The sequence below is a fragment of the Gambusia affinis genome, linkage group LG18 (assembly GCF_019740435.1).
Source record: "Gambusia affinis linkage group LG18, SWU_Gaff_1.0, whole genome shotgun sequence".
Lineage (NCBI taxonomy): Eukaryota > Metazoa > Chordata > Actinopteri > Cyprinodontiformes > Poeciliidae > Gambusia > Gambusia affinis.
The window spans coordinates 22,668,049-22,693,228 of NC_057885.1; the positions used below are offsets into that span (position 1 = coordinate 22,668,049).

The following is a 25,180-nucleotide window of genomic DNA, read 5'->3' on the forward strand; positions in this document are numbered from 1 at the left end:
TTTAGTGGTGTGGGTAATCACAGCACCAGTATAACCAGCTTCTGTCCTGCTGACCATCATCAGCAGCAGCAGCACAAACAGCAACATGATGAATGAATCGGTTCTGCTAAACAAAGATCAGATCATAAGGTGACCTTCATAACTGCTGATGTCATAAGGTGCTTTGATTATGCAAACGTCTGAAGACCGGAGACGACAACGTGATGCTTTACAAATATTTAAAAGAGTTTGTGGGAGTGAGCTGCTATTTATTTAGTTTTCTCCTTTTTATTTTGTTTAGGAAGGTAAACTTTTGTCATTTGGTTTAATCACTTTCAAATTGTAGGTTTTGGTTAATTTTATAATTTTATTTTGTTTGTAATTTTTGGCATTATACCTCACTCTCCTGTAAAATTATTCAGGAATATAAAATGAACGAGTCCAAAGAAATGAAAACAGGAAAATATGAGAGCTCTTCTGTTTGTTCCTCTTACCTGTTTGGATGTCAATGTCTGTATTTAATAGTAACTAAGTTAAAATGTAAACTGACGATAAATTATGTGATGTGAACTGACTTTGTGCACACCAACTTTGTGTTTATTTAAATTATTGATGCAAATGTTGAGCATTGTTTGCTTTGTAAATATCTCATTAGTATACTGGTAGCCTTTAGCTCATACTGAGTTGGGTTTATTTCAATTTGACTGTAAAGTTCTGCCTAGATTATCCTTGCAGGGCTTATGTTGCTTTTAAAGGTTGGACTTAATGTGTTATTTTATCACAACATTACAGATCAAGTTTCAGATTGTTGCCATGAACTATTTTAGATTTTCACTTTCTGTACAGGATCCACTGGAAAAAAACAGGAAGGAACAAATTTAGACAAATAGTTTGATGAAATATTTACTGCACAAACAACTCTGCAGCATTTTCAAAAGATAAATTCAGTAAAGTTACAAAGTTGCATATCTCAGCTGTTCTTAGAAGAGGCAGATTTTTGTTTTGTTACATGTCTGTGTTCAGACATTTAAAAGTCAAATGTCCTTCAATAATCTTTAGTTGTTGTTTAATATTGACAGTTAAATAAGGAACACCAAATAAAAAAATTGACACTAATGTAAGGTAAAATAACTAAACTGAAACATCTAATCACACCTTTGAAACTAAACTGGACAGAGTTTTTGCTCATGGCTTTTCTGGCGCTACAAAGTGTGTTGAACCAGAACCGTCAGCGAGAATGTTGTTCTCTCTAGGAAAGTCATCCATCAGCTATACAAAAATATTTAACAAAGATGGATTCATCTTTCATTTTGAATCAGTTTATCAGTATGTTTGAACAGCAGCTGTTGGTAAGTAAACAAGCAAATATAATTCAAATTATTTCTTTCACAGAAAGTAAAATTAAAAACCATCAGATCCTTTAAAAAGTAAATATTAAAACATAATTTAAAGTTAAAAGTTAGTCAGGATTTTAAAATGAACCAATGCAAAGACAGAAAAACAGGAAAATATCGGAGCTCTTCTGTTTGTTTCAGAGTTTTGCTGCAGAGATTTGGATCAAGTGACAAATAATTTTTTTTTGATGAAGGTCAGAATTACCTTAGAAAGATGATAAAATCATTAAAAACTTACATTTGCATGTCAATGTCTGCATGAAACAGTAAGTTAAAATGTGCAATGATGATTAATTATGTGATGTTGACAAACTTTGTGCACACCAACTTTGTGTTTATTTAAATTATTGACGCAAATGTTGAGCATTGTGGTAGCTCTTGTTGTTTGCTTTGCAAATAGCTAATTAGCATAGTGCTAGCCTTCAGGTCATACTGAGTTACATCCTGTTTTCTTTAAGGTCATGAAACCACCTTGTTAAAGTTACCATGAGTGAAACCAACCAGTAATGCCACCTGGAATAATAATCCAGGAAAGTTGAATTGTAATAAGGACTCACATAATTTCTACTGGAAGAAAGAGACAAGATTGGAAAAGCTCTACAAAATTTATATAAGTTCAGTATTTAAAAGGACTTTCCAATTGGCAATATGCTAAAACAGAATGATTAAGACACAATGAATGTGGTTCAACAAAATTGTTGGTTGAAGAAAAATATTTATCTCAACAGAGAATGAGGCAGGCGCTGCACAGTGGTGCAGTGGGTAGAGCTGTTGCCTTGCAGCAAGAAGGTCCTGGGTTCGATTCCCGGCCCGGGGTCTTTCTGCATGGAATTTGCATGTTCTCCCTGTGCATGGTGGGTTCTCTCCGGGTTCTCCGGCTTCCTCCCACAGTCCAAAAACATGACTGTCAGGTTAATTGGTTTCTCTAAATTCTCCCTAGGTGTGTGTGTGAGTGTGAATGGTTGTTTGTCTTGTATGTCTTTGTGTTGCCCTGCGACAGACTGGCGACCTCTCCAGGGTGAACCCGCCTCTCGCCCAGATCGTAGCTGGAGAGGAACCAGCAACCCTCCTGACCCCATTAGGGACAAGGTGAACAGAAAATGGATAGATGGAGAATGAGGCTTACCAATGGGGGACGTCATGAAGGAACAGGGGCAAGAACAGTCGTTGCAACAACAGGGATCAGCCTCGACACGATAAAAACACAGCAAACAAAGAAAGGTGCTCCAACAAAATAAACACACTTAGACACCATCAACACAAGAACCTCAATCCCTGAAATAAATAAATAAAAGAAAACAACCTGAATAAAACAGTATCACTAAATATAATGTTGCACTTAGTTCAAAGAAGTGGTGCAATAAACAACACGGCCAGCAGGGGACGGCCTGAGTTGATATTTTAAAATGTTTTCCATAGGCAAAACAGCAGCACACATCCCAGATTGAAAACTGGTAGAAAGGCTCATCAGGCAGTGATGAATTAAACAGACTATTAGTAAAGTAAGCTAAGTTTATTTATAAAGAGCTTTTCACAGACATAAAATCACAAAGCGCTGTATAACAGAAACCAGAGTTAAAACCAAACAAAGCAGAAAACCAACATAGGAACCACATTAAAATCAAGAACTAACATCCTGGGAAAATAAAAATGTTTTCAATTGTTTTTTAAAAACCTCCACAGAGTCAAAACGGAGCTGCAAGGGTTTACTGTTCCACCGCCGTGGGGCCTCCAACACAACATCAGTGCAGTTACACATTTTACAAGTTTTTTACACATTTCAAGTTCATTGTCAAAATCACATCTATAACCTCTTTAGCTTCTCTAATTTATCATTAAAGCAATTCTAATACAAATATATTGCTTTGGTTTTACAAGAAGTAAAAACAGATAAACCCAGAAATATTTTACTGCATGGATCAGAGTCATTCTCATTGTTAGCCACTAGGGGGCAGCTGTTTCTTTAACCTGGACTGAACCGTCGCTCAGCAGGCGGACCTTGATGTCTGGAGGCAGCCCTCGTCTGATCAGTTCATCTTTAATCTGCAGAAGAAAACATGAGATGAATGTGAGAAACAGTCAGTGATGAATTATAAAATATACTGAACAGAATCTGATTAACATTAAAAATAAAAACAGCTGAATTCAACTGCATCACTGCAGGTGATCACTTTGGGTTTTTATTTGATATTTGAGTGAAATCTATTGGGCTGAACTTAAAGTCCAGGACATCACTGACCGCTTTCTCAATTTCATCTTTATTCTCTTTCAGTGACAGCGTAGTGGAGATCTTCATCTTCAGAACCGTAAGACGAGCTGAAAGAACAAGAGATCAACATGGTATAAAGAACTACTTCCTGTTACTTTCACTCCCGTTTTCATCCTACTTACATGTTTTAGGAGGAGGATTTGGAGATGTCAGAAGAACAGTCGTTGCAACAACAGTTGTTAAATTCAAATTTGTTGCTAAGATAACAGAAATATGAGTTCAGGACAAGTAGCAAAAATAAATCAAAGATAGAAAATAAAGAATTGGTTCATCATCCTACTTACATGTGTTGAGAGGACTAGTAGTTGTCAAAGGGACAGTTGTTGCATTCATAGCTGTTGCTAAAATGAGTTCAGGACATAAAAATTAATAATAAATCAAAGATAAAAAATAAAGAATTGGTTCATCATCCTACTTACATCAATCAATCAATCAAACTTTATTTGTATAGCACATTTCAGCAGCAAGGCATTTCAAAGTGCTTTACATCATATCAAACACAGAAACACAATGCAACATAGAATCAACAATAAAAACACAACATCAAGTCAGATTCTGTCAATAAATTTGCAATTGATTACGTTTCAAATACAACTCTAAACAAGTGGGTTTTTAGTTGAGATTTAAAGGAAGTCAGTGTTTCAGCTGTTTTACAGTTTTCTGGAAGTTTGTTCCAGATTTTTGGTGCATAGATGCTAAATGCTGCTTCTCCTCGTTTGGTTCTGGTTCTGGGGATGCAGAGCAGAACCAGAACCAGAAGACCTGAGAGTTCTGGAAGGTTGATACAACAGCAGCAGATCTTTAATGTATTGTATTCAATAAAGAATTGACTCATCATCGTACTTACATGCGTTGAGAGGACTAGTAGTTGTCAAAGGGACGGTTGTTGCATTCATAGCTGTTGCTAAAATGAGTTCAGGACATAAAAATTATTAATAAATCAAAGATAAAAAATAAAGAATTGGTTCATCATCCTACTTACATGCGTTGAGAGGACTAGTAGTTGTCAAAGGGACGGTTGTTGCATTTATAGCTGTTGCTAAAATGAGTTCAGGACATAAAAATGAATAATAAATCAAAGATAAAAAATAAAGAATTGACTCATCATCCTACTTACATGCGTTGAGAGGACTAGTAGTTGTCAAAGGGACGGTTGTTGCATTCATAGCTGTTGCTAAAATGAGTTCAGGACATAAAAATGAATAATAAATCAAAGATAAAAAATAAAGAATTGGTTCATCATCCTACTTACATGCGTTGAGAGGACTAGTAGTTGTCAAAGGGACCGTTGTTGCATTCATAGCTGTTGCTAAAATGAGTTCAGGACATAAAAATTATTAATAAATCAAAGATAAAAAATAAAGAATTGGTTCATCATCCTACTTACATGCGTTGAGAGGACTAGTAGTTGTCAAAGGGACGGTTGTTGCATTCATAGCTGTTGCTAAAATGAGTTCAGGACATAAAAATGAATAATAAATCAAAGATAAAAAATAAAGAATTGACTCATCATCGTACTTACATGTTATAGGAGGAGGACTTGTAGTTGTTAAAGGGACGGTCGTTGCAACAACAGTTTTAGATGTCACATCTGTTGCAGAGATATCAACAGCAGAAACAGGAAGTTCAAGAAATAAAAGGTGAGATCAAATTAAAATGAACAAAATGAAAAATTGACTTACCGTATCCAACCGTCACAATGACACATCGCAGCTCAGACTGGTAGGCAGAACTGGAGGCACTGGGGAGATAATTTAGCACAAAAGTTTTCATATTAAACTCTTTTTGAAATGAGCATCAAATAATATTTTAAATAACCTTAAAAGGTCAAGTCAGATAATATACAGCTGTTGTACAACTTGTGTTCATCTTTAAACAGCAACAGGAAAAGCTTTAATATTTACATTTATTTATGCAGGGCACAACAGAAGTCAGTGGCACAATTTCATCTACGAACTTCAAATTCATCAATGCTTTTAGATTCATCATAAATTCCTACAATCCTCAGTGAAAGATTGTTACCACAGACCCAGAACTTAGACTAGCTTTCTCCAGCTGAGCAGAAATAAAACTGAAGTTATTATCTTTGGACCTAAAGAGGAACAATACATGCACAGCTTCAGTTAATAAAGACCTGAACATTCAGAGACACATAAAGACAGTTACAAAGTCGGCCTTCTATCACCTGAAGAACATTTCCAGGATTAGAGGACTAATGTCCCAACAAGATGTAAAGAAACTCATCCATGTGTTTATCTTTAGTCACATCGATTAATGTAACAGTGTTTTCACAGGTTTGACTAAAAAATCAATCAGATCCAGAATGCTGCTGTTGGTGTTCTGACTAAAACCAGGAAGTTAGAGAACATCACCCAGTTCTGAAGTCTCTAGACTGGCTCCCTGTAGCTCAGAGAATAGACTTTAAAATACTGTTAATTTATAAATCACTGGACGGCTTATCACCACAATACATTAAAGAGCTGCTGTTGTCATAGCAACCTTCCAGAACCTCTAAGGTCATCTGGCTCTGGTCTTCTCTGCATTAGAACCAGAACCAAACAGTTAGAAGCAGCATTCAGCTTCTATGCACCGCAAATCTGTAAGAAACTTAAAGGAAACTGCAAAACAGCTGAAACACTGAGTTTCTTAAAATCTAGACTAAAACCCACCTGGTTGGATTTCATTTTGAAAGATAATCAATTAAACATTTAACGATGGCACTGGACTAAATACAATGCTTTAGTTGTTGAATCTGTGTTTTATGACTTAGTAACGTTTGTGTTTTTATGATGTAAAGGACTTTGAAATGCCTTGTTTCTTAAATGTGCTACAGAAAAAAAAATTATTTTGATTTTATATGTAAAATCCACTTTTTTAACCCTTAGGGAGATAGTAGTATGAGTGTCTAGGAGTGCAGAAAATTTACATTTATTCTCTCTGGTGCTGCGTAGATATCTTTATATTCATTTTGGGTTTTATTTTATTTTATTTGGATTTTATCTGTTAATTTTTTTCTATTTGTTAAAACATTGTCTCGGCTATGATGTCACCACATTTGCTGTGGAACTGCTAAACAAGGTCATGACTTCCACCTAATTAGTTTTTTGAATCTGCCAATTTTTTCCCAGCAGTGATTTTGTAGTCCACTTCAGTTATGCTGAAGTTTCAAGTAAACAAGTCAAAATCTATTAATATTAATGTATTAATGCAGAGGATTTCTTACATCGCCTCCCAGCATCAGAGTGTGTTTGGTTGAGTTTTATTTTTCTCGGGAAAGTCTATTTTTGGAGTTCTTATGATGTAACTGCACCAGCAACCTGCACCAGTATCAAAAGGAATTTTCTGAAAGTCATTTTGCATCACTGAAGATTAAATTAATTTTTTTTACTTTTGTACTTAAGTACATTTCAGAACCTGTACTTTTTAATTTTTACTAAAGTAAAGGAATTGTCAGTGTTTTTTCACATAAGTGTTTCTACTTCCTAAGTCAGAAATGTGAACATTTTTGAAACTTCTGATCAGATCAGATACTGACTTTGCCTGGACAACAAAACAGATGGGATGGCTTTCATCATCATCAATGTCAGACGGCGTCCATCTCAGGGTGAAATTTCCTGAACCAGATGAATTCTTGACCATGTTGATCGGTCCGCTGAACAGGAGCTCAGTGATCCTTTAACACACAGGAAACACATCAGTCTGTTTGGTTATATGTGCAAAATGCCCTCAAACAGCCTTAAATATTATCTTCAAAATGCTCTAACAGCCAAACTCAAGTTCGTCTAGGTCAGGGGTCACCAACCTTTTTCAGACTGGGAGCTACTTCACGGGTCCAGAGTAACACAAAAGGCTACTTGTTTGATACAGACATAAAATTTCTTGGATGAACCTTTATAATAATACATTTACATATATATGATTACATGCTGCCTGATCATATTAATGTTAAAGACTACTGACAATAGTTATCAGTAACAATCTACCATGGCAGATATGGTTAATCAGTATTATGTGATCAGACAGTCGTTTTACAGCTGTACATACCTTGAGATTTTCCTTTGAGTAAAAAACAGAAAAGGATAGTAATTATGTTTTTTATTATCTAACCCTCTTTACTATTAACAAAATTGTGGAGAAAAAAAACATCTTTTGTGTCCAAACATCTTGTATGTAGCTTACATCTGTGTGAGTCTGTGGGAGTCAAAGGGCACGCCAAGCCCAAAGGTTATTGGTCAGTTTACTTTTGCTTATTTGGCAGCTTGCCATTTTTTCTGTAAGCTAATAATGAAGTTTGAACCATCCCTCAGTTCTAAGAGCGGCCGTTTGGATCCTACCTGAGCGTTTTACTATGTGTGCACAATCACATCTCCAACATGCATCGAGTTGTGGCACAAAACCAGCACAAACCTGAACCACATAAATATGGGCCACATGCATGTAATGACCATTGGCCCGCTAAAAGAGCAGACCTATATATTTTTTTAAATTTTATTTTTTACAAATTACTTCATACATGAAATAATTTATTTTAAATATTTTATAATTTAATTTAATTTAAATTCTTCATATTAACAAATGTTATTACTTCAATGTAAAAACATGTAATTAAATAATTTGTTTTGGCTCCCAGGAGTCCGAGGGCACCGTGTCGGAGACTCCTGGTCTAGATTGCCCATGCAGGTTTTTATGTTGCTGCAAATCTGATGTCTTTTACAAGAGCTAAGATCTCACTTCAGATTGAAGCTTACCTCTGATTATAAACAATATTTATTTTCTACTCACTCAGACTGAGTCGCCTCTGCTCTGATGTTGATTTCTATAATCTCAGTAACGTCTATGAAGAACTGAGCTCCATGTTCAGGAGTTGGAGGCAGAAACCTGGGCAGATATTCACCTGCTGTGCAGGACGGAGCTGCAGGATCCACTGGAGCAATGCAGGGAAAAATTAATGCAGATGAACTAAAGAAACATATTAAAAGTGGTTTGTCTAGTTAAACAAGGGGAAAGTTAATTTAAAAGATAAATTCAGTAAAGTTACAAATTGGTTGATTAGTCATTTTTATAATATGAGATCTTGTTGCGTTCACAACAAGATCACATATTAAAGACTACTCACTTCTCCAAACGCTCTCAGAGTTTGAAGGGACTCTAAGAGAATCAATAACTAATTTCTGTATTTAGAAATGAGTTATTGATTAGTTTAAAAAATAGTTATTGGATATTAAATTTATTGACACCAGTGTTGCTCTTTGGAAGTAAGACAGCCTGATTGAAACATGAACTCACACCTTTGAAAGCAAACTGGACAGGGATTTTGCTGAAGGAGTTGCTGGTGCTCCATGAATACGTTAAACCATCGTAACGAGTCAGAGTGATTGTCCGTCTGGGAAAATCCTCCATCACCAGCTGAACTGCATACAATCCTTCAACACTGCTGCTGGTTGGACTGAATGATAGAGAACAAGACTGGAAGAGGACAGAAAGAGAAAGATTAACTATGTTTTATTTGTTGTTCTTATGTTCATACAACAATATTTATTTTTATTTAAAAAGTTTCACTTATTTTTCATCATTAGTCATTTATAGTCATTTAAATGAGTAAATTCTCTTTTTATTTGCTGCAAACATTTTCTGTTGCATTCCTGTAACTTCACACCAACATTTATTACTCACTGATGAGAGACTGAGGACAGACGGAGGTGTGCAGGTGTAGCACTCATAGGAAGAGGTTGCATATCTGCATTTAACATTATCTCCATCCGGGTCAAAGGTCAACAAGTTGATATTCCCCTGACAGTTTGAGGGAACTCTGAAAGAAACAGAAAACAAACATCACAAAGTCACCTGAGAACAAACAATCTGCTCAAATTATTTTATTTAGATCAAGAATCTTCAGTATCTTGACTGATTTTCTTCCATAATTTTTTTGCTCCATGTGTCTCTTTGGTCTCTGTTACAGATAAAATCTATTCACAGCACTGGATGTTATTTGGAAGCCATTTATAATTATTAAAGCTTCATTGCTAGGCTTAAAAAGAAAAATGGACATAATATTAAACTATAGTTTATGCTCAACAACAGACACCAAAGGTTTCAGAATAGCTATTAACATGTTATAAAAACAGCCTGAATTACCTCACAACAGGGAGGATCGTGGTCTGTGGTGATGAATTTGGTCTGTTGATATCAGATCGTTTTCTCAGGTTATATGTCATCTCAAATCGCCCAGTTGAAACACCGTTTCTGTTGTTTATCCAGGTTCCAGTATCCCAACTTTAATAGAAGATATTAGGAAGATTTCTGATGTTACTCAGAGTTACAGAACAGCAAACCAGAAAACTGGCAGGAAATTAAAATGCTTAAAAACAACTGAAATTCAGTAGGAATTTTAGATTTTAGTCACTTCTTGGCAACAACCGAAAGTTTTACATAATTTGTATGATGTTGAGATTCAGTCACCTATTATAGTGGTAGATAAAATTTGGATCTGTCCACTTCCAAGTGTAATCTCTCAGACACCATTCACCTCTTCTTTCATCAATCGTAGGACAGCAAGGACACAACCATGACTGAGTCTCCTCACATGAGCTGTAGCCAATCTTGTAGCGACGCACCACCTGTAAATTTAAGGTGAAGATCTGTTGGATGCATTTTTTTTAAAGGACATTAAAATAAACTTCAGAGAATATGAACTTACTGTAAATCTGTCTCCTTGCATGTCTTTAGTGGTGTATGAAAGCACAGTGCCATAATAACCAGCTTCTGTACAGCTGACTATCATCAGCAGCAGCAGCACAGAGAGCAACATGATGAACAAATCGGTTCTGCTAAACAAAGATCAGATCATCAGGTAACCTTTGTAACAGCTGCTGTCGTGAGCTGCTTTGATTATGCAAACATCTGAAGACCGGAGATGACAACGTGATGATTTACAAATATTTAAAAGAGTTTGTAAAGAGTTGCTCTTTATTTTTGCACATAGTTTTCTCTTCATTTTATTTAGGAAGGTAAAACTTTATCATTTGGTTCATTTACGTTTAAATAGTAAGTCTTAGTTAATTTTAACATAGTTTTCTTTTGTTTCTTATTTTCAGCATTAAAGCTAACTCTCCTATTGTTGCAGCATCTCATGTCAAATACATTTTAAATAAAAAACATTATAAGATGTTTAGAACCAGGATGGCCACACCTTGACAGGTCATAACACTTTATACAGTCCTTATTTACTCCAGCTGGTTACTGTTTTTTTGGACTGCATTTACATTTGATCAGACAAACATTTATTTTAAGAAGATAACATTTTCTTTGCAAACTGTGAGAAACAATAAATCTATTTTTTGTTTCCTACAGGGTTAATTAATTATTCATCTCTTGTGGACAGTTTTTGTGTCTCAGTGGCTTTTTAGTGCCACTGATATAACCTGAGCATTCCCGCTGAATACAAACCCAAAGTTTACTAAATCTCTAAAACTGCCATGTAAAGTATGTGGTATATATTTCACAAAAGAAAAATCATATTTTGTCAGAAATTGATGGTTTCTTTCTTGTTATTCTCCGTTTGTGCTCTGCCGACTTTTCCCAGTTTTGCCGTGGTTCATCACATATTGAAGTCAACTGATGCGCAGTTACACCAGATGTTTGCTAATTGATGCTGGCTAGTCTGAAGGAGCTGAGTGGGGGAGGGCTGCTCCATGGGGTCTAAGCTTTGAAGCTTGGAAATTACAGCTCTACGGAGGAGCTGTGCCTCAAAGGCGGGGCTGGGTCCCTCCAGGCATTTTGCACAACTGAATGGTTGCCATGGAGATTAAAGGATTTAAATGTGCATGAAAGAATCAAAGCAACACTCCAGGTGTGCATTAGACAAGGGGATAACATCATAACGTGATGTAAAGCTCAAAAAGGTCAGCTTATAAAATACTTTCTCGTTGTTGATTATTTCTTTTACTTTCTATTAAAAACAATTTGTTACCTCTTTTGGTATAATTTCTTTCATCATATTATATCCTCACATGTACAAATTTGAAAGTCAATCAGGATTTTAAAATGAACCAGTTGAAAGAAATGAAAACAGGAAAATATGAGAGCTCTTCTGTTTGTTTCTCTTTACAGTCTTGCTGCAAAGATTTGGATCAAATAGCAGCAGTATTTTATTGATGAAGGTCAGAATTACCTTAGAAAGGAGATAAAAGCACTCAAATCTCATCTCTTATCTGCTTGGATTTTAATGTCTGCATGTAACAGTAAATTAAAATGTGCTTTGAGGATTAATTACCTGATGTGAACAAACTTTGTGCAAACTAACTTTGTGTTTATTTAAATTATTGATGCAAATGTTGAGCATTGTGGTAGCTCTCATTGTTTGCCTTGCAAATAACTAATTAGCATACTGGTAGCCTTTAGGTTATACTGAGTTACATCTTACATGTTGACAGTGTTGGGTTTAGTCCAGTTTCAGTGTCATTATCATTCTGCTAACATTGGTGGCAGTCAGCTCTAAATTGCTGCTGATTTCATTTTATTGAATAAAAAACTAACTTATTAATCCAGATATGTGAAACATGCTTGACTAATCAAGCACTAACACCTGAGAACAAACAATCTGCTCAAATGTTTTGATTTAAATTGCAAAGTTTCAGTCTTGACTGATTTGTACTTCAGTGTTTTTCTTCCAAGCATTTTTTCTGTTTTTAAACTGTTCAAGCAGTTTCTTTGAAAATTATTGAGTGGTTCCTATACTCAGTGTGGCTAGTTCAATATGTATTTTTCAGTTTCACATGTTAAGAATAAAACCTAAAAGTTGTTTCTTATCTCTGACTAATTTTACATTTAAGAGCTGAATCACAACTATCTGAAAAACAATAATTATTAAATCTGATTTTGCTCCCTGTAACTTTTTATAAAATCAATTCACAGCATTTGGACACAATTTTGGAGTCATTTATAATTATCAAACCTTTATGTTTGGACTTTAAAAGAAAAACAGACGATATAAAATCTTGGCGAGCCAGCCAGGAGATAAAATTAGCATTCAGAGACAACTTATCTAGACGTGAAAAGAAAGTGGACATGGAGGAGGTACTGGATTAGATCATCACAACACTATGGACCTTGGGGAAGCCAGGTCTCATTAAGGTGATCCACTATCTAAAGTGCAGTGAAATGGCAGGTAAAGGATTTGATGAACAAGCCCGCCGTGCCTTAATGAAGATGGAGGGAATGACGATCTGTGAAACTGAGGATGGTGAAGAACCCCAAGTGTCCCAGCAGTTTTTGAAGAACTGCAGTTAGTTTTCCATTCCCTGAAAACTCATTAAGTTGTTGAACCTGTGTGTCATATGTCAGGAAATGCTGTCATAGAACAATGTTGATCAATGTTTTAATGATTATGTTTCAAAATCAGCTCTAATCAGGTGGGTTTTTAGTTCAGATTTAAAGGAACTCAGTGTTTCTGCTTTTTTGCAGTTTTTCTGGAGGTTTGTTCCAGATTTGTGGCTTCTCCCTGTTTGGTTCTGGTTCTGGGGATGCAGAACAGCCCAGAACCAGACGACTTTAGAAGTACAGGAAGGTTGCTATGACAACAGAAGATATTTAATGTATTGTGGTGGTAAACTGTTCACTGATTTATAAACTAACAACAGTATTTTAAAGTCTATTCTCTGAGCTACAGGGAGCCAGTAGAGCTACTTTAGTACTGGGTTATATTTTCTGTATTCCTGGTTTTAGTGAGAACCCCAGCAGCAGCGTTCTGGATCTGATTGATTTTTTAATCCAACCTGTGAAAACAATAATCAATGCGACTAAAGATAAACACATGAATGAGTTTCTCTACATCTTGTTGGGACATTAGTCCTCTAATTCTGGAAATGTTCTTCAGGTGATAGAAGGTAAATTTGGTACCGTCTTACTGTGTCTCTGATGGTTCAGGTCAGAGTACACCTTTAATAACTGCAGCATAGATCGTTCCTCTTTAGGTCCAAAGATAATAACTTCAGCTTTGTATCTGTTCAGCTAGAGAAACTTATGGCACATTCTCACATAAATAAAGCCAATTCAATAGTTTTTCATTTTACATTTTTCCTCTTTGACATTACAATAATACACAACTTCTCACCCATGTGTGGCTTTAAAGGGAGATTAAGACCAAATGTCATTTTCAGATTACAAACACCAAACATTAATAAATCTTCAGCTGATGATGGAACAATCCCAGTAGCCTGATGGAAACAAAAACATTCAGCATTTCAAAAACACAAAAAGGAATTTTAGCTGATCTTCTCCACATCTGATAGACAATTATAACCTATCTTTAAGAAAGTATCGAGATTTTAAAAAAATGTTCACAGAAATAGAAATTCTCTCTATTTCTGCTTAATTTCATAACTAAGTTTAGTCCGACTACCTAAAGCAACCATAAGCCCCTACATAGAAGGTACAGGAAGTAAAAACAGGTAAACCCAGTCACATTTTACTGTATGGATCAGATTCATTCTCATTTTAGCCACTAGGGGGCAGCTGTTTCATTAACTTCCACTGAACCGTCGCTCAGCAGGCGGACCTTTATGTCTGGAGGCAGCCCTTGAACGTTGATGCATTACGATTTATCTGAAATGTTCAACTTGTTAATTTTACATAAATTAACAAGTTGATTTATGTAACAATCAACTTATTTGTTAGTTTTTTCAGCTTGATCTCGCCATCTAGTGGATCAGAAGTCTAATATTAATCACATTACCTATTTTTATCATAGTGTGCAGATTAATCACAATTATATCTGCAACAATTTTGATCAATAGTTTTATTAATAACAGTGTTATTGGTGGACCCCAAAAATTCTCTTTTCATTTACAGGTCCAGTTTCAGTCCAATCAGTTTTATTCCTATTTTCAACATTATAGTAGACAAAACATGAACTTTATTCAGACTTACACGGACCTGAAGCAGGTGTTGAATTTGTAGGTGGGGTTGTTGCTTTAGCTGTAATTGTAGTTGGGGATTGGATCGTGGTAGTAGGTATAGGGAATTAAGCGATCTGGGTTGTTTTAATTTTCTACCCAGAGATAATCCAGGTGTTATTTTGAACAAAATATTCTTATCAAGGACGTGGGACTGAGTTTATCAGTAAACTGGAGCGATCCACTAAGTTGTCCTCCCTACCAACCTAATCAATCTCAGACTGGTTTCTGAGACCATACAGTGCTCTCCTTGACCCCTTGATGACCCCTTGATGACCCCACATGTCAGAGTTAAACAGAAGTTTGATTACAAACAATTAGTACACAAATGTTCATAAAAAAAAATTTAATAACATAATCAGTTTAAGATCAATACAAATAAAAAAAATAAATGGAAGAAAACCCTACTAAATTAACTACAACTGATTAACCCATAAATGAAAGACTAAGTTCTGTTTAACATCACTTTAAAAAATCACTCAAACCAAACTTGTATTCCCACACTAATTAAAATATACATAAGTCCCCAGATTTATTAAAAAGTACAAGAAGTAAAACCAGATAAATCCAGTAATATTCCTCTGCATGGATCAGAGTCATTCTCATTTTTAGCCACTAGGGGGCAGCTGTTTCTTTAACTTGCACTGAACCGTCGCTCAGCAGGCGGACCTTGATGTCTGGAGGCAGCCCTCGTCTGATCAGTTCATCTTTAATCTGTAGAAGAAAACATGAGATGAATGTGAGAAACAATCAGTGGTGAATTATAAAATATACTGAACAGAATCTGATTATCATTAAAAACAAAAACAGCTGAATTCAACTGCATCACTGCAGGTGATCACTTTGGGTTTTGATTTGGCATTTAAGTGAAATGGGTTTGGATTAAATTCAGGTTGTGATGGTTTGTGTTAAAGTCCAGGACGTCACTGACCGCTTTCTCAATTTCATCCTTGTTGTCATTCAGTGACAGCGTAGTGGAGATCTTCATCTTCAGAGCCATAGCATAAGCTGGAAGAACAAGAGGTCAGCATGGTATAAAGAACTACTTCCTGTTACTTTCACTCCTGTTTCCATCTTACTTACATGATTTAGGAGGAGGACTTGTAGTTGTCAAGGGGAGAGCAACAGTAGTTGAAGTCATAGCTAAGATAACAGAAACATGAGTTCAGGACATAAAAAGTAAAAATAAATCAAAGATGAAAAATAAAGAATTGACTCATCATCCTACTTACATGTTATAGGAGGAGGACTTGTAGTCACTATGAAAGGTACTGGGATAACAACAACAGAAACATTATGAGTTCAGAAAATAAAAAATAAGATCAATAATCAAAAAGAAAGAAATGACTCACTGTTTCCAACCATCACAATGACACATCGAAGCTCAGACTGGTAGACAGAACTGTTTGCACTGTGGAGAAAATTTAGCACCAAAACTTTAATGTTAAAGTCTTTTTTAAATGTTCATTTAATAATGTTACAAATAACACATCTGAAGATGCAGGTAAACAAGTCAAAATGTTTGGTTCTAGGGTTTATTAACACAGAAGCTTCTTTACATTGCTACTCATCAGAATCTCTTCAAAGTGTCTGATTGCACTTTCTTTTCTCAGTAATGTTCCCACATCAGATGAAAAAGTGTGTTTGCGGGGAGCAAAGTGATTCAGTAACATCTGCCACTGCACAGGGATTTTCAGGAAGATTTTTCTGATTCCTTTTCTACAGAAATTACAGACACAGTAAAGCAATGAGCTCCAAATAACACTAAAATGACAACAAAGTTTATTTTAGAGATGAATTTTATGTTTTGATCATGATGTCCTGGCCATTGTTTTGCTAGTAGCATTGAGCCTTTTGCTTCTGTTAGCACTGTGTGCTAACTGTTAGCTCCCTCTTTGAGGATATAACTGTACTGCATGTTTGTAATTCTTTGGCTTGTTTTTGTGCATTTAGATAACTCATGAATTATCTCGAGGCTTTGTTTACTTCATTCTCCTGCTCTGGATCAGACTCCGACTCCAACTTGCATGGATGATGGATGATTGTTGACATTTTTAATAAACTTTGGAGAAAAAAGTTTCTCTGCCAGTAGATGATGTGTTGTTGCCATCAAACTACAGAAATGGCCGAACGGGTCGTTGTCCTGTGTGACCTGGAGGGGGGCGGGGCTTGAAAAACGAGTTTCTGTAAAACCTCATAACAGGAGTAAACAAAGGGTCTGTGAAGCTACAATGACCAGGAATTCAAAATAAAACCATATGTCCACTATAAACCTAATGTATTTTTGCATCGCCAAGAAGTTATTTTAACTATTTAGTCATACTAAAAATGAAATAAAGGTGCCAGTTACTTTTTACTTGTGTACATAATTACATTTCAAAACCTGTACAAAGTAACAACGTACTTTGTACGTTGTTACTTTTATCAGTCACTAGTATTTGTATTTCTACTTAAGAAGAAAATATGAGAACATTTGAAACTTCTGATCAGATCAGATACTGACTTTGCCTGGACAGCAAAACAGATGGGATGGCTTTCTTCATCATCATGTTGACTGACAGACGGCGTCCATCTCAGGGTGAAATTTCCTGAAACAGATGAATTCTTGACCATGTTGACCGGTCCACTGAACAGGAGCTCAGTGATCCTTTAACACACAGGAAACACATCAGTCTGTTTGGTTATATGTGCAAAAGGCCCTGAAAACATTTATTATGATTATTTATCAAAATGATCTGACAGCAAAAAATAATTAATGTCCAGGTTTTATGTGTTTTGTACCAGTTTGGAGTCATTGTGTTATTTTAACACAATAAAGATCAAATTTCCGATTTTCACCTTGAATTATTATTTACCTCTGATTAGAAACAATATTTATTTTCTACTCACACAGACTGAGTCGCCTCTGCTCTGATGTTGATTTCTATCATCTCATTGATGTCTATGAAGAACTGAGCTCCATGTTCAGGAGTTGGAGGCAGAAACCTGGGCAGATATTCACCTGCTGTGCAGGACGGAGCTGCAGGATCCACTGGAGCAACGCAGGAATAAAATAATACAGATTAACTAATGAAACACTCGTCTACTAAACACACAACTCTGCTGTCAGTTAAAAGATTAATTCAGTAAAGTTACACAGTCCATCTAAGATGTTAGAATAATATAAAACATTCTTGTTGTCTTACATTTTTGTATTAAGAAATGTAAAAGTAATTAATTAATATTGATCAGCTTTCAACAGATAATTATCCATCCATCCATCCATTTTCTTACACCCTTCTTCCCTAATGGGATTGGGAGGGTTGCTGGTTCCTCTCCAGCTGCATCCCGGGCGAGAGGCGGGTTCACCCTGGACAGGTCGCCAGTCTGTCGCAGGGCAACACAAAGACACACAAGACACACAACCATTCACACACACACTCACACCTAGGGAGTCATGTTTTTGGACTGTGGGAGGAAGCCGGAGAACCCGGAGAGAACCCACCATGCACAGAGAGAACATGCAAACTCCATGCAGAAAGACCCGGGCCGAATCGAACCCAGGACCTTCTTGCTGCAAGGCAACAGCTCTACCAACTATTGATCAGCGTTTAACAGATAATTATTTAAAGATAAATTTATTCACACCAGTTTGGCTTTTTGGCAGTGAAGCAACATGATTGAAACATGAAATCAAACCTTTGAAAACAAACTGGACAGGGATTCTGCTCATCGAACTGCTGGTGCTTATCGACACTATAGAACCATCGTTATGAGTCAGATTGATTGTCTGTCTGGGAAAATCCTCCATCACCAGCTGAACTGCATATGAACCTTCATTGCTGCTGTTGGTTGGACTGAATGAAAGAGAACAAGACTGGAAGAAAATAGAGAGAGAAATCAACAATTTTACATCAAGCTTAATAATGTTTTATTTACCGTATTTCATTGTTGGTTTTATTTGTGTTTGTTTATACTGACAATATTAATTTCTTTTTAAGTTAAGTTGCAGATTTTTGGCTCTAAGCACATCAATTGAGAGTTCATGCTGAGAAAACAGTGCGGTTAATTTGCAATATAAAATATTTTGTGGAACCACAAATATTTTTCCAATGAGTTGGACTCTTTTCAAATCCATGAGGTCAAAGGTAAATATAAATATAAAATCTGAGAATGAAAACAATTATTTTTACAGAATTTTGGCAGTGATAAACAGGTCACTGAAACATTTAAGTAAACATGTAATGATGTTAGGTTAATGTATTAACAATGAAATGCAGTGAACTAATTTCTGATTAGTTTATGAAACTATTTAAAACTACTTCGATTATTTTCAAAAGTCTGAGATTCCTACAAACTACAAATTTCTGTATTTTTACGACTCCACCTCCAGGGTTTGATTTACCATTTTGTCCACCAGGGGGCAGTGTTCACACGTTTGTTTCAATCAACCTTTTGCTAGGATGTAGCTACATTGTAGCTCATGTAACAGAGAGAAAAGTGTGAATGTATGTATATGTGAATTTTACCCAAAATACACCCAGCAAAAATATAAACGCAACACTTTTGTTTTTGCTCCCATTTTTCATGAGATGGACTCAGAGATCTAAAATTCATTCCAGATAAACAATATTACCATTTCTTTCAAATGTTGTCCACAAATCTGTCTAAATGTTTGATAGTGAGCACTTCTGCTTTGCTGAGATAATCCATCCCACCTCACAGGTGTGCCACATCAAGATGCTGATCTGACATCATGATTAGTGCACAGGTGTACCTTATACTGCCCACAATAAAAGGCCACTGAAATGTGCTTTTTTTTTTTTTTTTTTTTGCTTTATTGGAGTCTGGGGACTCGGAACCAGTCAGTAGCTGGTGTGACCACCATTTGCCTCATGCAGTGCAACACATCTTCTTCGCATAGAGTTTTTCAGATTGTCAATTGTGGCCTGTGGAATGTTGGTCCACTCCTCTTCAATGGCTGGATATTAGTGGGAACTGGTACACGCTTTCGTATACGCCGGTCAAGCACATCCCAAACATGGTCAATGGGTGACATGAGTATGCTGGCCATGCAAGAACTGGGACATTTTCAGCTTCCAAGAATTGTGTACAGATCCTTGCAACATGGGGCCGTGCATTATCTTGCTGAAACATGAGGTGATGTTCATGGATGTATGGCACAACAATGGGCCTCAGGATCTCATCACGGTATCTCTGTGCATTCAAAATGCCATCAATAAAATGCACCTGTGTTCTTCGTCCATAACAGATGCCTGCCCATACCATAACCCCACCACCACCATGGACCACTCGATCCACAACATCTTGATGTGGCACACCTGTGAGGTGGGATGGATTATCTCAGCAAAGCAGAAGTGCTCACTATCAAACATTTAGACAGATTTGTGGACAACATTTGAAAGAAATGGTAATATTGTTTATCTGGAATGAATTTTAGATCTTTGAGTCCATCTCATGAAAAATGGGAGCAAAAACAAAAGTGTTAAATTTCTATTTTTGTTGAGTGTAATAATAATAATAGCATCTATAATGAGATTCTGCGACAGACTGGCGACCTGTCCAGGGTGACCCCGCCTCTCGCCTGGAACGTAGCTGGAGATAAACACCAGCAACCCTCCCGACCCCATTAGGGACAAAGGGCGAATAGAAAATGGATGGATGGAGAATGAGATTTTTAAAAGACTCATATGTTTAGGTCCACCTGGTGGTGCAATGAGGAACTGCATGTAAGGGGTCCTTCAGGCGCTCTCACGGCTTCCCCACCAGAACTCTGAGGAACGCTGGTGGAGGTGAGTGAAGCAGCTCTTCACTACTTTTTTTTACTTAGTCATTATTTTCTAGTTCAACAATTAATAAAATACTGTAATAACATCTGATATCTATGAATATAATTTGTAAAGTTTTCTCGTGGTTGGTCTGGATAAATATGACCTTATGAGTGGAAGCTGCACCAGTTGGTGTTGGTGGCTGAACACTCAGTCACAACACTAACTGTGTTTATTTTACAGCTGTGGGGCCACTTGCAGGCAGTCAGAAGTCACATAGTGAAGATTTATTCTGTGTCGTACCAGGTGGGTTCAAAGTTTAAATTTATGAATATTTTTTTATAAAAAATGTGTTTTTGAAAGTTGTAACTGTTATCTTCTGTGGCAGTTGTCTGTTATTTTACTGTTTCGTGTTGTAGGATCTTACTTTTGAAAGATTTATGGAATAAGAATGTTTTGTTTTGTTTTTGAGGAATTGTTAACTGTTTTACTGTTTTAAACTATAAACTTGGCGGTACAATGACTAAAAAACATAATTGTTTTTTTGTTCTCTGTCTCTCTTTGTGTATTTTACAAAGTAAAGTCCAAACCCAAACAAATAAAAATGTATCAATGTTTTACTTTTCTGCACGTTACGAATTTCTGCTATTTCTAAGGCAGAAATGACAAGATCTTGACGATATAAAACAAAAATAATTGTGAATGTAGGTTACTGCCATGTCTGAATGAGTGACATTAGCTGCTGCAGTTAAATAATAATTTAAAAGTCAGAAAATGTTTTATTTTATATGGTGACATAATGTGCTGCTCTGAATACTCTGGAAATCCCCCTTATCTTCTCATGTGCACACACACACACACACACACACACACACACACACACACACACACACACACACACACACACACACACACACACATTTATTTCTCCATCTCTGTATCTAACACTAAACTTAACCAAAACTCAACTCACACATCAGTCTTAACCTCTAACCCTTAAACATCATTTTTTCTCCTTGTTCTTTTTCTCCCACCTGTGACAGTTTGACTGAAGGATATTTACTTCCTCTCTTCTATCTGTGAACTTCACATTTTCCTTTCCTGTAACTTGATATCAACATTTATTACTTACTGATGAGAGACTGAGGACAGACGGAGGTGTGCAGGTGGAGCATTCATAGTAACCTGATCCATGTCTGCATTCAACATGGTCTCCATCAGGGTCAAAGGTCAACAAGCTGATATTTCTCTGACAGTTTGAGGGAACTCTGAGTGAACCAGAAAACAAACATAATTACACATAATTACAAGTGAACTCTGGAGAACAAATAATCTGTTTAAATGTTTTCATTTATACAGAGGAGCTTCAGTTTATTGACTGATTTGTGCTTCAGTGATTTTCTTCCATCAATTTTAGGTTCTTAAACTTTTGTTTGAGTATTTTTACTTTGAGAAATTACCAAATGGATCCTATATTTAATATGTCTAATTTAATCTGTATTTCACAGATTACATTTTTAAGGAGAAATATTATTTGTAAGTAATAAGTCTTATTACTTACAAATAATAACAAATCTGATTATTTCTTATTATTTGTAATATTAAGATTTATAAAATCTGTTTTGTTTCCATGTAACTCTTTGGTCTCTTTGGTAAATTGATTCACAGTGTTTGAATCTTATTTTTCTTTTTTTTTTTAAATGAACAGAATAACTTCAGAATCAAAATACAGTTCATGCTCAATCAAAGACATCAAAGGTTTCCAGTATTTATTATTAACATGATATAAAAACTGAATTACCTCATAACAGGAAGGATGTCGGTCTGTGGTGATGAGTTTGGTCTGTTAATGTCAGATCGATTTCTCTCTTCAACAAATATCGCAATGCGGCCAGATGAAACACCGTTTCTGTTATTTATCCAGGTTAGACCCCATCCTCTTTAATAGAAGATATTGGGAAGATTTCTGATGTTAATAAGTTTCTAAAACTTTACAGAACAGCAGACCAGAAAACTGACAGGAGGAATTTTAGACTTCTTGGAAAAACAGAAAATTATTAGATATATTTTTGTATAATGTTGAGATTCAGTCACCCATGGTAGTAATTGTAGAAAATCCTACTGCCAGACCACTCGGTGTACTCTCTCAGACACCATTCACCGCTGCTTTCATCAATCTTCTTTGTACAGCCAGAACAAAACCATGTCTCAAGTTCTCCACATGAGCTGTAGCCAAACTTATAGCGATGAACAGACTGTAGATTTAAAGTGAAGAGGCGTTAGAGACAAGACAATATTTTTTCAAAAGGTAAAATAAAAGAAACTTCAGAAAATCTCAACTTACTGTAAAAATGTTTCCTTGTACAACTTTAGTGGTGTGGGTAATCACACCACCAGTATAACCAGCTTCTGTCCAGCTGACCATCATCATCACCAGCAGCACAAAGAGCAACATGATGAACGAATCGGTTCTGCTAAACAAAGATCATCAGACAGGAGACTTTATACAGTCACTCCTTATTCACTCTGTTCACTGTTGGAAACATGGAAACTCGTTTTATGGAATCTATTTACATAATGAACCAGGAAATGTCAGACACCTGATTCAGAAACATCAGAAAAACATTTCCTGGTAGGAAAAATTTTACTTTGCAAACTGAAAAATAATAAATCTATTTTTGGTTGATATTAATGTTTCTAAATCCTGCAGCTCTATCAGGTTAATTATTTATCTCTCCTGGTCAGTTTTTGTGTCTCAGTGAATATTTAAGATGTTCACAGATCAAAGCTGATCAATACCAGTTCATCACTGGTTTCACCAGATACAAACTTTAATAGCTGCAGTTTATCTCTGCAGTTTAAACCAATAATATCTGACATTTAATCCATGTTATGGTTTTTGTTTGCTTGTTTTTAATATCAACATTTCCAGATGAATTTTAAACTGTTACTTAGTTTGATAGAAAACCTTCTGCAGTCAGTGTTTAACTATGAATATGTAAATGATCAATATTAAAGATATTTATGTATTTAATTTGCTCTTCTGTCTGCTGACTATATAACTCAGTAATTTTAGTTTTTTCCTTTTTTCTCCAGACATTTCAATGAACACAGTGTTCTACACGTCTACGAAATATGGACAGATAGAACAACATCATGTAAAATGTTATTTTGCATAATGTTTATAAATATACGCTTCCTTATTTGTTTTCTTATATTTACAGGTGTGTGGAAATCACCTAACTGATGTCCTTCTATTTCTATGTCCTCAGCTGAACTTCTCTTCTCCTCATTTACTCTGTTCTAGTTTAAAATATTTTTTAGGTTTGAAGAGTTTAAATGTGTCTTTCATTCTTTGTCTCTGTAATATGAGAAAATCATTTTGTCTACCTGTTATGACTGGCTCAAGGTCATAAAAACAGGAGACCATGCAGTGGTTACGGTGTAGAAAATTAATATTTATTAAAAACTACAGTAATTGTGAATGTCAGTGGCGTAAAGGAAATGATTGGACGCGTTGAGGTGTAAAAACAAAGAAACTGAAATGTGCCAGAGGAAGAGAGCTGAGGCCTGGCAGCAGGAGGCAGAGTGGAGGCTGGAGGCGACCCTGAAGTTGGAGGCGACCCTGAAGGTGGAGGCGACCCAGAAGGTGGAGACGACCAGGTTAAAGGTTCTGAGCTCCAGATTAGCAGATCAGCTCAACATGTAACGGAGAAGCACAAGACAAAAACACCTGGAACCAGTTCATGAGGCCGAAACATTACCCTTCAACCAGAGTCTGGGAGAAACTACTTACATTTAAATAAGTAACTTTTTTGAAAACATGAACTTTCAGGAGTATTTTTACTATAATGTACTTGACTAATTTTTTATGAAGTGTTTCTACTTTTACTTGAGTAAAGTTTCTGGATTCTCTACCCACTGAATGAAAAACAAACCTGGTTTAACCAAAACAACAGATATGATCAGTTTCCAGCACATTCAGAAAACTGGTCCAACAAGAAAAAGCACAGTACACTGGATTGTTTTGTTTTTTGTTTTCTTTTGCTGAGGTCACAAAACGGACAGAGGGCAAGTTCAGGTAAAGATGGCCTGGAAAATTCATTTCTGTAGGTTTAAAAGAAAGTGTAAAAAAATCTGAGATTATTCTGAGAAACAAATTCAGATGCACAAGGAAGAAAACAAATAAACCAAGAAACTAAACTAAAAGTGATGAACTAAATGGCAACACCTTAGTACCAATAATAAAAATAAAGAAATTACGTAAACCTGGCAATATATGGCAAAGAAAATCAAAACACAAGCAGCAATAAATCAATTAAACATCATTAACTGTTGTTTCTGCATCTTAAATTAATAATAAATTAACATGTTTACATTTCATATATTAGCTTAGCACAAAATGTTTGAACATAAATACGTATTAGGGCTTTGAACGTTGATGCATTAATGCATACGATTTATCTGAAATGTTCAACTTGTTAATTTTACATAAATTAACAAGTTGATTTATGTAACAATCAACTTATTTGTTACTTTTTTCAGCTTGAACTCGCCATCTAGTGGATCAGAAGTCAAATATTAATCACATTACCTATTTTTATCATAGTGTGCAGATTTTTATTTTTAATTTTTAAAAATCAATGAACAAAAGAACGTATGAAAACGTTCTTTTGTTCATACGGAAGCCATTTATAACGGGATTAAACGAGAGGAACCAGCCAGGAGAAATGAGAAAGAGATAATTAAATGCTGAAACAATCAACCAGATTGATTGACTAACAGGTTGCAGGTGTGATGGAGGAGAGAGAGAGGGAA

At 35.8% G+C, this 25,180-nt stretch overlaps 2 protein-coding genes and 1 long non-coding RNA gene across 6 annotated transcripts in view; 2 read left to right on the plus strand and 1 right to left on the minus strand.

The window, feature by feature from the left end:
* LOC122820952 (uncharacterized threonine-rich GPI-anchored glycoprotein PJ4664.02-like) overlaps positions 1-23,018 on the minus strand; it is a 191,856-nt gene extending 168,838 nt beyond the window's left edge. Inside the window, exons 1-18 of one of the 4 annotated variants that reach the window (XM_044098702.1) lie at positions 22,707-23,013; positions 22,457-22,617; positions 22,164-22,301; positions 21,495-21,630; positions 18,273-18,450; positions 17,484-17,625; positions 7,178-7,315; positions 5,325-5,383; positions 5,165-5,233; positions 5,030-5,086; positions 4,895-4,951; positions 4,760-4,816; positions 4,625-4,681; positions 4,490-4,546; positions 3,927-3,983; positions 3,765-3,839; positions 3,613-3,689; positions 3,277-3,416 (exon numbers count right to left, since the gene is read on the minus strand). In XM_044098702.1, coding sequence (XP_043954637.1) covers positions 3,318-3,416; positions 3,613-3,689; positions 3,765-3,839; positions 3,927-3,983; positions 4,490-4,546; positions 4,625-4,681; positions 4,760-4,816; positions 4,895-4,951; positions 5,030-5,086; positions 5,165-5,233; positions 5,325-5,383; positions 7,178-7,315; positions 17,484-17,625; positions 18,273-18,450; positions 21,495-21,630; positions 22,164-22,301; positions 22,457-22,617; positions 22,707-22,817 — 1,725 coding nt within the window. In that variant the 5' untranslated portion in view covers positions 22,818-23,013 and the 3' untranslated portion in view covers positions 3,277-3,317. Of the gene's footprint in view, positions 1-3,276; positions 3,417-3,612; positions 3,690-3,764; positions 3,840-3,926; positions 3,984-4,489; positions 4,547-4,624; positions 4,682-4,759; positions 4,817-4,894; positions 4,952-5,029; positions 5,087-5,164; positions 5,234-5,324; positions 5,384-7,177; positions 7,316-17,483; positions 17,626-18,272; positions 18,451-21,494; positions 21,631-22,163; positions 22,302-22,456; positions 22,618-22,706 lie in introns of those variants that run through there. The other 3 variants (XM_044098699.1, XM_044098700.1, XM_044098701.1) reach the window with 3 other exon arrangements.
* LOC122820963 (gastrula zinc finger protein XlCGF57.1-like) overlaps positions 1-25,180 on the plus strand; it is a 247,297-nt gene that overhangs the window by 206,864 nt on the left and 15,253 nt on the right. The gene's annotated exons all lie outside the window — the stretch shown is intronic.
* On the plus strand, positions 20,173-21,606 carry LOC122821102. The gene is made up of 3 exons (XR_006368912.1): positions 20,173-20,386; positions 20,606-20,668; positions 21,406-21,606. It is a non-coding gene; the product is annotated as an uncharacterized LOC122821102 (long non-coding RNA).